The sequence below is a fragment of the Eleutherodactylus coqui genome, chromosome 2 (genome assembly GCF_035609145.1).
Source record: "Eleutherodactylus coqui strain aEleCoq1 chromosome 2, aEleCoq1.hap1, whole genome shotgun sequence".
Classification (NCBI taxonomy): domain Eukaryota; kingdom Metazoa; phylum Chordata; class Amphibia; order Anura; family Eleutherodactylidae; genus Eleutherodactylus; species Eleutherodactylus coqui.
The window spans coordinates 23,682,258-23,700,220 of record NC_089838.1 but is presented as its reverse complement, the minus strand read 5'-3'; the positions used below and the strand labels follow the sequence as shown (position 1 = coordinate 23,700,220).

General features: G+C 43.5%; 1 protein-coding gene across 3 annotated transcripts in view; it reads left to right on the top strand.

Moving 5' to 3' along the window:
- Positions 1–17,589, top strand: part of PWWP2A (PWWP domain containing 2A) — a 42,363-nt gene extending 24,774 nt beyond the window's left edge. The window contains exons 2-3 of one of the 3 annotated variants that reach the window (XM_066590485.1): positions 5,838–6,799; positions 13,949–17,589. In XM_066590485.1, the coding sequence (XP_066446582.1) occupies positions 5,838–6,799; positions 13,949–13,962 (976 nt within the window). In that variant the 3' untranslated portion in view covers positions 13,963–17,589. Of the gene's footprint in view, positions 1–5,837; positions 8,456–13,948 lie in introns of those variants that run through there. The other 2 variants (XM_066590484.1, XM_066590483.1) reach the window with 2 other exon arrangements.
- Positions 17,590–17,963: the final 374 nt, after the last annotated feature.

Below are 17,963 nucleotides of genomic sequence, written 5' to 3'. Positions count from 1 at the left end.
TTTCATATGTACATGAATGTCCGTATTTGGAGGAACAGGATAGCGCCTCCCTAGTGGGGAGGCAGAGTGCTGCTGGGAAATGTTTATGTGGTATCCAAAGATAAATGGCACAAGATGACTAATTGTAGGGGGGGTGAAAAAATCTTGCATTACTGACAATGGCCAACAGTTTGCACATACTGTCGGCAAAACCCAGTGATTTTGATCGCAGTGTCTTGCCGCGATTTTACTTTAGTTTCCGTCCGACAACGTATTTCGGCGCACCCCATCAACGTGATGGGCGATGAGGTGTGCCAAACACGGAAGAATGGCACGTCTGCGAGGCCCCATTGAAATCAATGGGAGCGTTATACCGTTATTACTGTGGTGTTCAAAGCATCGTGGTAAGAACTGGATGTGTGAGAGCGGCCTTATAGCCCCCCCCCCCCCCCCCCAAATATTCTTTCACAGCCATCTCTATAAGAATATCTCTAAACGGGAAAGTTAAGAATGTAACAGCTGAATTTCACAATGGAGTTTATTTTTTTTCGAGTTTTGTATTTCAGTTTTAATGACCTTTTTTGAAGAAGAGCAGAACTTACAATATGTTCAATTGGGTATCTTCAATATGGAGAGTCTTATCTGCAGTGCAGTTTACATTCTGGCAGCTGCGTCCTCCATTCTTCAGCTGAATTTAAGGGGTTTTGTCAGTAAAATAAAAAAAATGTCTACTCGCCTGCATCCCTGTAGAGTGTAACCTGGAAAAAGAAGAGTGAAAAAACAACTAACTCGCCTAATCCCGTTCTTGTTCTCCCTCTCCCCGCGTGAGGGGTCGGCTCCTGCGCACTTTTGTCGACCTGGCTGTGTCTATCCTCTGCCGTCCTCCCAGTCCACGGCGAGTGTGCGGGGAAGAGGGACGCATAGGCACTCGCTGTCGACTCTTTGAGGATGGCATAGGTTGAATGCGGCCAGGCCAATCAGTGGGCGACGCGTCACTTCTGACGCGCCAACCACTGAACTGGTCTGAGCAGGGGCGGAAGCTGGAACTTTGCCAGCTTCTACCCTGCGATCGCATGGCTGCCAGAGCATTGCTAATGCCACTTTTAGACAACCAATGGCTTCCTTGTTTTCTTCCGTTCAGGCCTCCATCGCACGTCTTTATTTATTTTTACTGCGATTAATGCAGTATTTTGGACGCCGCGTTAATCGCGGCATAACGTTCCCATTTAAATCAATGTGGTCTCGCAGACATGCGTTCGATCGTGGCACTGGACAGCGATTTCCAGCGTCATGATTTTCGAGCACTGTCTGCTCTTTGGCTGTTTAGCGCACCACATCACAATCACAATCATGGGGTGCGCTAAAACATGCTGTCAGACGCAGAGAGCCGCGGCCAAAAATGAAAGTAAAATTGTAGCACGTTGCTACGTTCATGTCCGCGGGCATAATACGCCCCGTGCGGATATTTTATGCAGATTTCCACAGCGGATGATCTTTGAATTGCTTTTTCTTTTGCTTATGGGAGATCGCAGATTGCAGATTTTTCAAAAAAACTCCATCCACCTCCCAGCCTTTTCCCCACCTTCCTTATTGAATTTAACCTTCAAATCCGCAAATGTATTTGCGGATGCACTGCAGATCTCCCGCACCCATAGAGATCAATGGGGCCCATCTGCGTTAAAATGGAGCATGCAGCGTTATTGTCCCGTGCGTGAAATCCGCAAATCGAAATAAATCACATTTGCGGCTATTCCTTATTAGAAAATTGATCTGCGGCTTTGCTAAATGATTTATGCCTGTGGACATGAGGCTTTAGGCCTCGTGTCCACGGGCATGATATGGCTTGCGTGGATATTTGATGCAAATTATATTTTAAATTGTATTTTTTTTGGCTTGTGGGAGATCAGATTTTTCACACACAGATGTACGCAGATGCATTGCGGATCATCCACGCGTGAAAAAAAAAACGCAATCCCACCACCCAGCCTTTTCCCCACCTTGCTCATTGAATTTAGGCCTCACTTCCACGGGCATAATACGGCCCGCGTGGATATTTGATGCGGATTTCCGCAGCGGATGATCTTTAAATTGTATGTTTTTGGCTTGTGGGAGATCGTGAATTTGTCATGTGCAGATCCTCCGCGTGTAGGGGGAAACAAAAAAACCTCAACCCCACCCCCCAGCCTTTTCCCCACCTTCCCAATTGAATTTAACCTTCAAATCCGCAGTGCATCTGTGGGGCCCATCAATGGGGATCCGTGTTAAAATAAAGCATGCTGCATATTTTTTTTTTTCCAGTGTGTGAAATCCGCAAATAGAAATAAATCACATTCGTGGCTGTTAAATGAACCGCGGATGGGGAATGATTCCCTGTGGGGAAAACTGATAGCAGATTTCATGCACAGGAGACGCACGGATTTGCTAAATGAATTTTGCCCATGGACCATATTGAAGATCCCGCAGCAGATTCTAACCGGCCCGCAGGCATGAGGCCAAAAAATACATTAACTCGCCTGTCCGGATGCTGCGGGCTCGCCTCCGTCACGGCGGGATCTTTTTCCTACGGCTGATGCGCTCGGGACGCTAACACCATGCCTTCTTTTACTTTTTCAAAACTCCTGCTTTTCTGCACAGTATGTACGGTAGCAGCGCAGTAGACTAGACTTTCACACTGCGGAAATGATAGCGGTGTGGATTTTGACTCCAGAGCTTGTCGGTACGTGCTGCAGAGCGAAATCAGAAAGGGGAGAACTTTGGCAGATCTGCAGCATTTATGCAACAAAATGCATGACAAAAGCTGGTGCAGTTTTTGGATTCCCAAAGCAGAAACTCTGCAGCAGCACAGTAGAATCATCTAGTATGGACATACCCTTATGATAAACCACAGATTATGCTAAACATGCCTTGCTAGTCTTCATGCTGCATACTGCAGACATTCCTCTCATCCAATGAGTACAAACTGTTCATTCTCTCATTTTGCATTTCAGAGACAGCTGAAACGGCAGGTATGACTTGGGGTGCATTTACACAGAAAGATCGCTCAAACGGCAGTTTTGAGCGATCCTCTTTGCATAGCTCATAAGTAGCTACTTAGAGTTGAATGCAGGTGGAGCGGGATATCGCTGATAACTCAGAGCACATACAAAACAGCTGCTTCATTCTTGGAGTTATCAGCGGTGTCCCACTGAGCTGATAGCTCCAAGAAACAGCAGGCGCGCTGACAGCTGCTTTGTTCTAAGAGCTTTCAGCTGGCATCCTGCTGAGAAGTCACAGCGGGATACCAGCTGAGAGAATGCTATCAGTGTTGCCCGCTGAGAAAATTAGTGTGCGGTGCTGATGAGTCATCGGTGATTTCTAGCTTGCTAGAAATCAACGATGAACGAACAGTGCACAATGGCCACGCATTTAGACACAGCGATTATCGCTCAAAAGATGGCTTTTGAGCGATAATCCTTTTCTAAATGGGCCTTTATTCACTGCCAGGCCTGGCACAGGCTGCACTGCTGTCTAGACTTTGGCAGCTGGGAGAGAGGTCCTACTCCTTAATAAATACTTGTGATATCTCAATGAGTTGTGCCAAAGAACCTACTTTTCTTTGCAACATCTCTGCATGTTTCCTTCGTAACCTATCAGAAGGTCTCAAACATTAGGGTCCTCTTGCAGGGAACAATTATCACTCAGCTAATTGTTAGATAACCGTTCAGTATAAATATGACTGAACGACAAACTATAATTTGCTTGCTTATCGCGCATCCAGTTTATACAGCCATAAAACTGCTTAGATTTCCAGTGGTCTTCCCCATTTTTCTGCTGTTTGCAGTCTACTTTCAGGGAGGAAGCATGTATCTAGTCTAGCATCCTGCCAGTAGTTCACTGATCTGCACTTCTTTACCCTGATTCCCCATGCTGCATTGCACAGTCTGTGGTCCAATCAGCAGGGAGCCATTATCTGAATGCATGCCCCCCTGCTTTCCTGGTGCGATTCAGGCATTCAGAGACCTTTTGGCAACATAGTAAATCCACTATAGTGTGTGTGTGTGTGTGTGTGTGTGTGTGTATATGTATATATATATGTATATATATATTTATTTTATATATACATATACGCACATACTCGCTGTAACAGCAGGAGAGACAGATTTTGCAGATCGTTATCCCTGGCTGCAGATCTGTCAGCCTACAGCCTGCGTGCACGGGAGCGATCTGTAAAGATAGCCTCTCCCACTGTTGCTATGGAAATGTCCATGTCCTTGTTACTAAGGAAGCTCTATACCTAACGACAGAGTGGATTGCATGGGAGCTGGAAGGAAATCCCCTAGTGGCAGCCACTTCAAATGTAATTTACAGTGGTAAAGCAACACAATTTTTAATGCAAGTATATTACAGAAACGAGATGAACACAAGCTAATGTTGTCGGACAAGGTTTTTGGTGCCCCTTTAAGCAATTAATAATCGTCCTGTGTAAAAGGGCCCTTACATAATACCGTTCTGATGCACTGTGAATCTGCTTAGTCTGTTATATCAAGGTGGTCACCTTGAGCTTTTGTTTCTAGTCCGCTTTGCTGGAGTAGATTGCTGTTAATTTTGATGGAACCCATTGACTTGGGCCACCCTCACACATGCGCTCCCCCCCCCCCCCCCCGCAATTAATGTGGTGTTCTTAGCGCCGCGCTCATCAATTGTTATCAATAGAGCCTCTCAGACAGCCGCCGCGATTTGCGAGCAGAGTCTGTTCTATTTTTGATGTTTACTGCACCTCATCAATGATGAGGTACACTAAACCCCGCCGTCTGCCTCACGGAGTGAAATAACATTGCGGTGTTTTTGCCAAATGCCTGTGTGAGGTAGGCTTGAGAGTGGCCTTAGGCTTTATTTATATGTGTTATGGAAGCTCCATTAGGCTGGGTTCACAAAGGGCAGATTTGCCGCAAAATTTCTGTCCGGAAATTCGCTGTGGGAAATCCGCCTGGGGCTGCTAATCCTGGGATTAGTCAGCCATGTGAATGAGATTTGTCAAAACTCTCGTCCGCTCAGGACGGCCAGTCCGTAGCAGCAAAGCCAGGATTCTCTGGCCTCAGCATGTCAATAGATTTTTTTTTTTTTTGTTTTTTTTTTCACGTTGCAGCCGCACTCTCCTCTATGGGAGTGCTGGCCGCAACGGAAAAGCGTTCGGCCAAGCCGCTCCAAAACCCACGTGTTTTGAAGCAGCGCTTTAACCAGTGGAAATCTTGCTGTTTTTCGCTGCGGCCAATGTGCAAGATTTCCGCCAGGAAATAGCAGAGGATGAGGCGGGTCCGAAGCTGGATGAACCCTATTAGTCTGTGCGTCCGCCAGTTCAGTTCTGTCATAAAACTGATCCATTTACTGCAGATATTCCTTCTCCCTGCTCCCAGGATAGAGCAGGCAAACAGCAACCCTAAATGTAAGTGTGAACAGAGACTTATGGAGTCTGTTGGGGTTCCCATATTTCACGCAGTCTATATCCTTCTTGCTGACAAAATACCAACTGAATCCCAGGGTAAACGGCGCTGCGGTTGAAGGCCTCTTGTTTTGCTAGATGACAATATGGTTGCAGCAGTAGTTCTAGGCATTGGTGTCAATTGGGGGAAAAACATGCATCGGAGGTGTGCAGACCATGTGGACATGCTTCACATGTAACCTCGGATTGTACCAAAACACCGCTGACAAAACGGCCAAATGTTTGCTAGGTGTGAACAAGGCCTGACCTTCTACAAAGCACTTTGCTGCAGAATATTGTCCATGTTTAGTGGTTTTGCACTCAATTTTTTTTGGGGGGGACTGGGGTACATTGATGTTTGAATCATCTTTGTAACGTTTGCCTTTTGTCTTGTTTCAAGGTTTGGACCTCATGGAATCCCTGTAACAATTCATCCGAAACGAGAGTATAAAAATAAACCGGAGGAACCCATTCAGCCTCAAAGCACATCATTCCAAGAAGTATCACTGAAAGACGAGAATAGAACTGGTCCTATGGATGTTGCCCCCATCCAGTCCACCGAGCCCTGTGAAGTTGTTAATAACCTGTGGACTTCAAAGCCGCCGCCTCTTTTTCATGAAGGAGCTCCATACCCTCCTCCTTTGTTTATCAGGGACACCTATAACCAGTCAATACCTCAACCCCCTCCACGTAAAATTAAAAGACTCAAAAAGAAAATATACAGGGAAGAACCCACTTCGATCATGAACGCTATCAAACTACGGCCCAGGCAGGTGTTGTGTGATAAGTGTAAAAACGTTGTGACTGATAAGAGGGAGGTCAGGAAAACTGGTAATGACTCTTTTAAGCTAGAAGAAGGGAAAAGGCGGAGGCACGAAAGTGTAACTACTGTGAATAAGAAACTTAAAACTGATCATAAAGTAAATGGAAAAAGCCAGAGTGAGAGCCAGAAAAAAAATCCAGTAGCCAAGGTTTCAAACCTCGGTCATGGGCGAGGCAAAGTGGTAAAAGTAGCTTCTCAAACAAATGCCCCAAAAGCTCAACTGCACACAAAGAAGGTGCTACAGAGTAAGAACATGGATCATGCAAAGGCTCGGGAAGTATTAAAAATGGCCAAAGAAAAGGCACAACGAAAACAACAAAAGGATGCATCTTCCTCTAAAAATGCTCACAGTAAAGTCCACTTTACAAGACGCCTTCAGAACACGACCTCAGGGACCCTTCCACCAAGACTACGCATTAAACCTCAAAGGTACCGCAACGAGGAGAACGACTCTTCGCTCAAGATTGGACTTGAGAGCTTGCGCAGCAGTAAGATTGGTATCAAGCCCCAGACTCGCTACACTGCCACCCGTTCAGCAGGTGAGGCACCCTCAGAAATAAAGGCCCCTTCGAATGGCCCCGAAGAGGTCAGCGGTGCTATTCAGAACACAAGTGTCTGTGTACCACCTGACGAGCAGGATGAGCAGGAAGCCCTGAGCAAGCGAGGCAGCAAAAGCAATATCACAGTTTACATGACCTTAAATCAAAAGAAAGCAGACTCTTCCAGTGCATCAGTGTGTAGTAGTGATAGTACAGATGACCTGAAATCCACCCATTCTGAGTGTAGTTCTACTGAAAACTTTGATTTCCCCCCAGGCAGCATGCACGCACCTTCTTCATCATCTTCCTCCTCTTCAAAAGAAGAGAAAAAGTTGAGCAATTCATTGAAAATAAAGGTTTTTTCCAAAAATGTCTCTAAGTGCGTGACCCCTGATGGCAGGACCATATGTGTTGGGGACATTGTTTGGGCCAAGATATATGGCTTCCCATGGTGGCCTGCCCGTATACTTACCATAACAATCAGTCGAAAAGATAATGGCCTGCTTGTCCGGCAGGAGGCCAGCATATCATGGTTTGGGTCCCCAACAACTTCCTTCCTTGCTTTGTCACAATTGTCCCCCTTTTTAGAAAACTTCCAGTCCCGATTTAACAAGAAGAGAAAGGGTCTTTATCGCAAGGCCATCACAGAGGCAGCCAAGGCTGCCAAGCAGCTCACCCCAGAAGTACGAGCCCTCCTGACTCAGTTTGAAACGTGATCTCACCCACATGTAAGGTAGGCAAGATTAGAGGTCGTATATCATAAGTTTGTTTTCTTAGCTTAGTCACAGCCATAAAGTATTTTAGAAAGTGTTTCCCTTTTTTTTTTATTTTCCCGCCAGGCTGGAACAGGCTTCTTCCCATTTTCTTAACTAGATTTTCTTGGGACTTTTAACTGATGGCCTGGCGAACAGAGCTGGCCTGCAGTACAAGGCACAGCCACACATGAATGTACAGCGCTATAACTAGATAAATCATGAAGGAATTGGGGTTCCTGCGTATCATACATTGATGGCTTGGCCTAAAGGGAGGCCATCAATTAAAAGTCCCAGGCAACAGTTTAAACAATTAAAGTACATTTCCTGTAGTTAACATTTCACTTCTTGTGATACTGAATGTTCAGTAACTATGAAGACCAAAAAGGGCCTTGGACAGCCCTATTGGCCACTACTTTGTCCCTTGTTATTTTACGGGTTTGTCTAAATTTAAGTGTTTGTTTTGAATGCCCCATGATAGTGAATCAGGGTGTGAAGGAGAGGGGGATGTATATAGATTTATTCTGAAGTGTAAAAGGTGGATTTTTTTTTTGGACAAAAGTCTAGATAAAAAATAAGACATGCGGCCATCCTGATATGTTAAATATAAATATATATTATATATACATGCAAATTCTTAAGAAAGGGCTTCTCTCCTGGCTTTCTTTAGGATATGTTGTGCTTTGTCGGTGTCTCACTGTTACATTATTTTGAATGTACTTTATCAAATGAATGTTTTGGTTTATTTTTTTTTTCCCTCCTTCCTCCAGTTTTTTGTTTTGTTTTGTTTTTTTTCCATTAAAGATTAAGGTATCTGTTTGCAGGTCAGAAAATATGAAACAAATGTAATTGTGTATTGCTCTGAAATGTACAAAAATTGTAAATAAAAGCGACTAAATCTGAACTTGTTGTGTGTTACTGGAAAAAATGTCGGAGCACGGGCTCCTGAATCACTTAGGGTAAAAAAAGTCTAAGCCAATAGGAATTGAGATCATCCATGCTGGTATTAGAAGTGTAATTCTGCTTCTGTGTCTAGAGAAACTTTGTATAGTGCACACAAAAATAGAAACAATATATACATATCACATTTCAATTAGTTCAGCTGTTTGGAAAATTCCCCCTTTTGATACAAGGGTTCCCTAATGAAAATGATCAGCGTACGCTGCTTATGCCCACAGCTAGTAGTAGTAATCTGTGGGAGAACTCAGCAGTAAGTGTTGAATTTCTCAGCAGCGCCTCCGCAGGGGAACTGAAGCATCACACCGGTCCATGCCCAATGCAGTCTGCTGATTACAATGAGATATGCTGAATCCTAATAGCTGCTCTGGCTAATAGATGAGGCTCGGACCTCCCTAACCAGGTGCTTGACAACGGGGTTTCCTAAATCGGACAACCCCTTCAAGTCCTACTTTTTAGAAATGGTATTGTGAGGTGAGTTACCTTTTGAGGTACCAGAGAAATTGCAATGCAAGGTGTTTGTAGACCATAGATAATTCATTTAGGCCCACACCATGCATCGTATAATCGCAAAAAAAACACGTCTGAACTTTTTAAATCTGGTAGTGCATCCCTTAATTGGATTCAACTCTTTTCCATAGGATTATCCTGTGTTTTTGGCTTATTTTCATTCTGTTTTTGGCATTTGTGCGTCTATACTGTATACTTTTTGCTCACTTTATTAACTTAAATTTTAAAACCATTGCATTTTTTTATATATGTATGATCTTGCAACCTAATTTTATTTGTAATAGCGAACTGCCCCCAGCAGTCAGCAGTTCCTTTTTCTGGGTAACTCTGTCCCCTATTTTATTTTTTTTTATTTTTTAAAGAATTTTTGGTTTTAGACGCATGTGATTTGTACTGAAACACGTTAACCATTTTTTAAATTTTATATTTGACTGTTTAGTGTTCAAATGTATTTTGTATATATTAAATTCTGAAGTATAAAAAAAAAGACAACAAAACTTGTGCATCACTAATTTGCAGGTTTATTACTACTACAGCACACTAAGACTAGAGCCCCATGTGGTGCAGAGTGTTAAGGCAGCAGAAATGCAGTCCTAAGCGCTCGCTCACGACCTGAAGGTTGCAGGTTCAATCCCTGCATGGTTCAAGTAGCCGGCTCAAGGTTAATTCTGAGGTCCGAGAAATGGTAAAGATGACTGGGAAGCAAACCACCCCACAAAAACGGTCTGCCAAGAAACCATCATGATGTGATGTCACCCTAGGAGTCATGGGCAAAGGGCAAAACTTAATGCAGTCTTGAGTGGGCAGTGCATGATGCAGGGATTCTTTGTCACTCTCTGCCCTCTATACCCTGTAAGTAATATTCCCCATATATAAAGTTTTTTTCCCCCCCTTAGATTTACTGTTCCCTCTTTATGGTGTATTTCAAACAATTAAATGTCTAAAATAAAAAAAAAATAAACTTTTTTTTTTTTCCTTTTACAATCTGGTCTTTGGCTATAAGGAAATGGGACGTACAACCTTTTACATACGAATTGTTAACTACTGCTAAGTTTCAACATGAATCAAATGCTTTTTGTTTTCATGACTTCTTTCCTGCAAACAGAAACTGACATTTAGGGTTTCATTTTTATTTATCGTATTCTGAGACAATTTTGTATTTTTTTTTTTTTTCCTGTCTACAATATTCATCTAGGTCTGTGCCATTATATACTACACATCTTACAGTACTGACCATGTATTTCATTTTTATTTACCTTGTTGACAATGGTTTTTCTCTAAGTATTTATTTATTTTTTTAATACGCATAAGGGGTTGTTCAAGAATAGCACAAGTTGGCTGCTGTCAGTGCAGCCAGAGAAAATCTATCCTAGCTGAAGCGATGGGGCTGTTGGCAGAGCCTTATGCCTAGTTTACACAGAGCATCATTTTAACTGGTGAAATGGAACGTTAATCGTTAATTTTAAATGCGAGTGAACAACCAGCGAGAATCATTAACACCTTCACGACTGACTGAACGACAAGAACTGTGCTGTTCGACGGGTCCCAGAAGCACGGACAACCTGATGAGGACTTCAGCAGTTCGTCGGCTTGGGCAAACGAGAATTATGAGATTCTCTGCCTCTGTATATGGGTCCTAATTAGAGATGCCTCTTAATTAGAGATGAGCGAGCATACTCGCTAAGGGCAATTACTCGAGCGAGCATTGCTCTTAGCGAGTACCTGCCCGGTCGGGAGAAAAGATTCGGCTGCCGGCGCGGGTGACAGGTGAGTTGCGGGAGGGGGGAGAGAGATCTCCCTTCCGTTCCTCCCCTGCCTGCCACCGGCACCTGAATCTTTTCTTCCGAGCGGGCAGGTACTCGCTAAGAGCAATGCTCGCTCATCTCTAGTCCTAACACTACACTGTTCTAAACAGTGTAGTATTGGCCTCTTGCCACTCCGCGCTGCACTGAATTATCTGTGTATTGTTAAACTCCACCCCCTTCCCGCTGCAGGTCCTGCTCCTGTCATTCTGCTGTTAGGCTCTGCACCCTTCTGTCAGTGTATGACTTCTGTCCTAGGACAGATTTCCATGGGCTGCACTCACAGCTGACATTTTATACCATGCCTGAGCAGTTCAGTTAAGAGTTTTCAGGAACTTTGATATTGATGGCCTAACTTGTGCCAATTCCCTATATAGCTCCAAGGTGGAGCATTAGTTTAAAGTACTATTCAGAAGGCTACGGCTTATAGAACAAACCAGTAACTAGTATTTGCAGTGTTTGGTAGGGCTCACATATAAAGCCTTATGGAGGCCCGCTGTTCCTTTAGCTCTGTACAGCTCCATATTAGAGGTATGCCTCCCCAGAAGCAATAGTTGTAGGGGAAGAATGTCTCTGTCCTCTGCATCTCATGGAATATGGCACAACCTATGAAATCGGACAGGTTCAGGTATAAAATGGCCCTGTAGTTTGTCTATGGGTGCCATAACCTATCTCCATGCAGCTCTGATTTTGCAAAAACTGCACGCTGTGCATGAGTGCCAACTGTGCCAGGAGCTTCCCGGCATTCTATTAAACCGTTATAGTCAGCGTCTCGCCTCAACGGGCTCCTCACCCAGAACAGGAGAGTTTTTTTTATTTACTTATTTATGGCAGCATTTGTGTCTCTGTATTCTATTCCTGCTCCTGTCTTATGGCATCTTTCGTGTGTCCCAGACTATCTCCTTCAATGGAACCTGTAAAGATAAATATGGCGCCTAAATTGCCAGCAGCCGGGCAGAAGGAGCCGAGCGGACTTGGATGGCTCTGTAGGAAAAGCTGAATTTTAAGTCACACTGAATTCATTTACATCTCTGCTGGGTTTAGGCGGCGGGTGGATGGGCTTACATAATCGATCGTCTTCCCCATGTCTGCTTATAGAGAGCGTTGTCCATCAATTTATCTTTTTCTACCATTGCATGAGCTGATTTTTTTTTCTCTTTTTCCCTCTATTAGGAGTGTAAAAAAATAAATAAATAAAAAAAATATGTTCCTCATCACCTCCATGAACAGCACCATTACTTAGTTAGGTGACAGGTTCACTAACTCCTTAAGCGCCATGCTGTACAGTTACGTCGTGGAGGCATTCCCACGCCATTCAATGCGGGTGCCAGCTGTTTCTAATAGCTCACGCCTGCCTGCAATTGCCATGATCAGCACTCCCCTAATAGTGGCTGTTAACCCTTTTAAATGCCCCAATCTCCCCCCTACGATTAGATCGTTGGGTGCTATTCGGCTGCCATGGCAGCTGACAGCCTTCTGAAAGCCCCTAGGACTGTGATTGCAGATTGCCTAGGAGTCCATGCATTGCCTGTCGTATCGTGGTATGATGTAATATTATGGTATTTTGTCATGCCGAAGGAGTGGTAAAATCAGTCTGAAAATGTTATTAAATATTAGAGGTAAGAAAAAAAGAAACCCTTTTGCCATATCTGTAATGAAAAAAATTACCACCCACCCCTCCCCCCCAGAAAAACAAAAACCATACTTTGTATTGCTGCATCCATAAAGGTCCAATCTATCAAAGTAACGCATAATTTACCCCGCATGAAGAACGCTGTCTGGAGAAAAAAACGAGCCCGCACACAACATAAAATTTTTTTTTATAGCTGTCAGATGACGGCAGAAAATAAGTTTATTTCTTTCCAAAAATACTTTTGTTTTTTGCTGTACTATATATATATATATATATATATATATATATATATTTTTTTTTTTTAAATAATAAACTATATAAAATTGGTATCTTGGCAATTGTACAGACTTAAAGAAGTTGCCATTTTCGCCAGTGTGTGTACACTAAGGAAACAAGACCCCCAAGAGGTTGAAATTGTGCTTTTATTTCCCATTTCATTCCACTTCAACATTTTTTATGATTTTTTTAAAAGGAGGAAGGTAAAATGGAAAAAAAGGCAATGTCCTTAAGGGGTTAAAGAAATGGTGCAAGATTGATACATTGTTTTAGGGCCCTTTTACATTGAACGGTTAGCGTTCAAAAATTGCTGAATTATGTGAATTATAACGAATCGGTTCAGTGTAAACATGGCCAACGAGCGAACGAGGAACAATAATTTGTTCGCTCACGACCGTTTTTGAATTGATGCAGACATAAAAATCATTGTTCACTCGTAATTTGTAAATGGCCATTTTTCAGTCGTTCGCATTCGAGATATAGAGCAGACTCTGTCATTGTTCCGTCATGCGAATAATTTATCGTTCTGTCCAAAAGGAACCTTATATTCCTTACAGGGGGTGTGGGATCACTGTATTGTGCCCCCCTAGCCACTTTACTAGGGCCTTATTCAGATGGCCATATATTCCATCAGTGGGCTGTCTGTGTGTTTCACAGTCAGCACACAGACTTGTTATAGCCTATGATGCTAATCGCATGAGTGGGTTTTTCACATGGACCCTAGGTGTGTGTAGAATAAAAAAAAAATCGCAGTGTCCTATGCATAGACAAGAGTAGGACTGGCAATGTCCACTGCCCCTGCAGATACATACAAGTCTTATCAGAGGAGGTTGAGCCGCAGGGTGAGGGAGAGAGCAGCAGCCGGAGGTTGAGCTGCAGGGTGAGGGAGAGAGCAGCAGCCAGAACCAATCATGAGAGGGGGTGTGTCTCAGACTCCTGTAGGCAATGTATCTAGACTGTAGTCACAGATCATAGTTCTTCCCTAATGGAGTTTTTGTAAAAAAAAGCAATCACGGAGCAAGATAAATATCAGGTAATCCCCTCCTGTAGCTACGCACTTCTATATAATGTTTGAGCTCAAGAGTGGACAATTATTTTAATTTATTAAAAAAAAAAAATATATATGTATATATGATGTCAATAGACTCATCAGATAACTTTCTTCTCTACAATAAAGCATCAAAACAATAACCACTTTTCTCTATGTCTTTCTTTGTAGCCAATACACACTAGGAGCTGCTGCCTGTGGGATCCCATGACTGTGCCGCCCGGTGGAGTTTTATTTTACTTTTATTTTCTAATCCTATGGTACATGAAAGTAAAAGGACTGGTGTCTTGTGTATGTTTGAGGACGTGTGAAGTGTAAAATCCTGAGCTGTGAAAATAATGTATAACTTATACAGATTGTTATATCTATTGTAAATTTTATTTAAAAAGAAAAAAAAATGGCGCTAAAACTATTGCAAAAATGAAAGCATGAGTCTGTACAAAAGAAAACCCAGTAGAGTAATGCGTTCAAAGACTGAGATTTTCACGTTTTTTTTTTTTTAAAGACTTTCCATTGAAGGAATTTCTCGCTAACCTTGTTTTCTTGAAGTGACTGCAGTTTTTATTTAATTTGTGATGTAACGTATATTTTCTATCGTGTGAGCTCTTCTACCAGTGTTACCTGCAGGTCAAAGCAACTGTGCCAGTAACTGCGATCTGCTGAGGATGGGACCAAGACATTCATGGCCGGGTCTGAAGACTTATGAGCCACCTCTATTTACTGAAGTCTCCAATCTCAATCCTATTTTACTGCTTTGCAGTGAAGGGTTTCTTCTCATTCCAGACTGTCTCTCTGTTGTTATGCGATCTGCTTAAAGGGAATCTGCAGGCGTCGTGTTATCGAGCAGCGGATAGATACATAGTTTTATGGGGGAAAGCTTCAGTATTATTTTCATTTTATTGATTTATATGTCTCTGCACATTTAGAGCTGAACAGTCCAGTGGGTGGAGCTATCAGTGATTGGCAGCTGTCTATGACTGTACATATAGGGAAGGCTGCCAATCACTGATAGCTCCGCCCATTAGACCACTCAGCGGAATCTTTTGCCATAGAACTGTTTATCAGACTGCTCAGCTGTTCTATAACATGCAGTCCGCAGATCAGACACCACATTCAGCATGACAGAGTCCCTTTAAGCTGGCTGCCCAGTGTCAGTGGATGGGAAAGTGGTTCTCCGGGGTTATAACAATGAGGTGAGGCAGATGCTCAAGTGCAGTCATTTATAATTTTGTGAAAGTCCGGCTAAAAAAATGCAGCTTTTACCCTGTTCCACGGCACGCCACATTCCCTGAAATTTTAATTTGCCTGATCGTTTTTGGAACTGCTAAAGAACATAGCAGTGGGGCCTAAAGCTGAAATTTCAATGTTTGGTCAGATTTGCATTTTAAATGATATTATGGACCTTAAAGGGCCTGTCTTGCTTCTAACTGTTTTGCTGCGCCTGGATTGGTACTACAGGCTGAGGCCCATTGAAGTGAATGGGCCTGCAGTACCAACCCCAACCACTGCATGTTGTATGGAGCTGTCTGCTCCCTGCAGCAAAACCGTTAGAAGAGGGGCAACCGCTTTATGAGGAACCATGAACACTGCAGATATGTTTTATTCTGAACCACTGTGGCTTTAAACAGCCATCGAAAAGGGGACAGGAATCATGGAAAAGTAGCTAGAAGGACAGGTCTTCCCCTATGCCCAAGCAGGAAGACCTGTCACTAACTAATCTGGCAGGAAGAGGTCAACAGGGCCCTGCCGCATTGCTTTAGATTAAAACATACATGTCTGCAATGTCCTGGCTTTGTGCTGACTATGGTGCGGCCAGCATGCATCTAGCGACAAGTGCCCTTTAATAAAAATAACCCCTTTGTAGGGTCAAAAAAAATCCCGAAAAGTCGATTTTTAGGTTTGCTTTTTTTTTTTGGTTGCCCCATGATAAGGTGTCATACATGCCGTTGCACAGTCACTGCCCGCAGCAGGAATGTCATGTATCTGCAGAGCAAGTTATCAAGGAGAGGCGAACAAGTCAGTTATTTTTAGCGATTTGGAGCCTGCGGTGGGTTATCTTCCAAAGGTCACCGTAAGCTCTAGAGGAGGGCGGCTCCTTCAGCTCCAGTCTTAAACTTCATGGTCAACAGCAGAGCGATGAGTCCAGATCAAGAAAATACTCAGGAATCATTGAAAACGCAGAGAAGATATTATTTCTTGCATCTGCTCCCCTGCAGAGAATGTGCATAGATTAATGAGAGGAGCTCTGCAACTGTGACCCTATAGTGTGCAGGTATATTCCGAGATGGGTCTCTATGTAGGGGCTACATAGTAAAGGATGGCCCTCTTGGTCTTGGTTCACTCCATCACACCTACTCATGCCAGGATAGGAAGGTGGCAGGTGTTACGTTAACACACTCAGTGCCCTTCAATTGTAGGAGAGCATGGCATGACCCTTAGATTAGGTTCACAATTAGTGTTTGCTTATATTGCAGTGCCTGTAGAAAGGTGGAAGGTCCAACCTGAGCTGTGCACCCCCTCTTTGTGGGGTGCTGTAGGAAGTACAGTAGACCCCTTTGGATTATGTGTTTTTTCCGGTGTTTAGCCCTGACATGCAGACCAAAGATCATATTGTGGCAAATGAATGATTAGTACATGAAGGGGCACTTTTTTTGTTTTCTGTATATTGAATGTCCACCATTTGATACCAGGTTGTTTGTAGGTCAAACGTTCTGTACTGGTTGATTTCATAATCTAGTTTTATAGAGGTTGAAGCTTCACTCTGCGTATCTATAGTAGATTGACGGGGGTCTGACACCTACCGATCAGTTGTTCTCTGGGCCATTGTGCTCATACTCAAAGCTAATTTCTGCAGGACACTGACAGCTCTGTTGCTATTACAGTGGCCATTCCTGGTATTGCAGGCCATTCAATTCAATTGGAACTTTGCTTGTACTACCATGCCTGGCCACTGCTGTGATAACAGAACTGTTTGCTTCCTGAAGAAATCAGCTCAGTGCATGACGGCGAATAGCGATGATTGGGGATCCTGGGCAACAGACCTCTATTGGTTTGATATCCTGAGGGGATAGGCCAGCAGTAGTTTAATCCGCAGAGATCCACGGTGTGTACAGGCATCCTTAAATTGAAAAAATGGGGTATTTAAAGGTAGACATTCACTTTAAGGGCTCCTTAACACAGGCGTATTTTTCATCAGTATTTTGTGAGCCAAAACCAGGAGTGGAGCATACAGAGAGAAAGTAGAATGGAAAGATGTGCATTTCTTTTAGATTTTGGACCCGCTCCTGTTTTTGGCTCGGAAAATACGCCCGTGTGAAGGAGCACCGAGTCTTGCTTTCTAGCACTGTAGTTAAATGCCATAAACTGCAGAATATGGTGCCTATAAGAATCCTGGTGACTGCTGTTTGGGGTCATTGTGATCATTATGTATTTTGACATTATGAGTAATGTTCTCTTGTCAAAGAAGTACGACCAATGGTATATTTTAGTTAGATTGGAGCTGAAGATGAAAGCCTGGATAGCGCAAGCCACTGATGCTGGATGACAATGCTGTCTTCTTGACTGCAGACAACTTGAAGGGGTTTTCCAGGTAAGTGCTATTGATGACCTATCCGCAAAATAGGTCACCAAGAGGCGATCGTCTCGGGTCTGTCGCTCGGGACCCCAGCTGATCAAGTGCCTGCTGGGATGTGCAGCAGAAGCTGCTGCTGCTGTTCCGGCCCCAGTGTAGTGGTGGACGCTTTTAACTGTAGGTGCAGCTCCCATTGATTTTAATGATAGCTGTACCTGCAATTACCAGCAGCAGCCACTCCACAGGACTTCCTTGTCTTGCAGCTCTGACAGCAGGTGCCTGATCTGATGGGGTCCTGATCGGTGGACCCCCTCCCGTTCAACTATTAATTACCTATCCTAGGAATAGTCTATAGTCAGTGTAAAAAAGTTCATTGTGTCAATTTAAACCCATTAGAGATGCCTAATTGACAAAAGCTAGCACATATAATGCCATCAGGGAGTAGTATAATAAGGCGTACACCAGACGTTCCACTGGGACAATTTCCTGTCTGCCATAAGACCCTTTCTCTAGACTTCCTAGTTGAGCACTTCCCAAATGTTCTTGGCCTTTACCAACTAAAGCATGGCTGAGAGGGTAACTGCGAGACAGAGTAGAGCGAGGGACAGCATACAC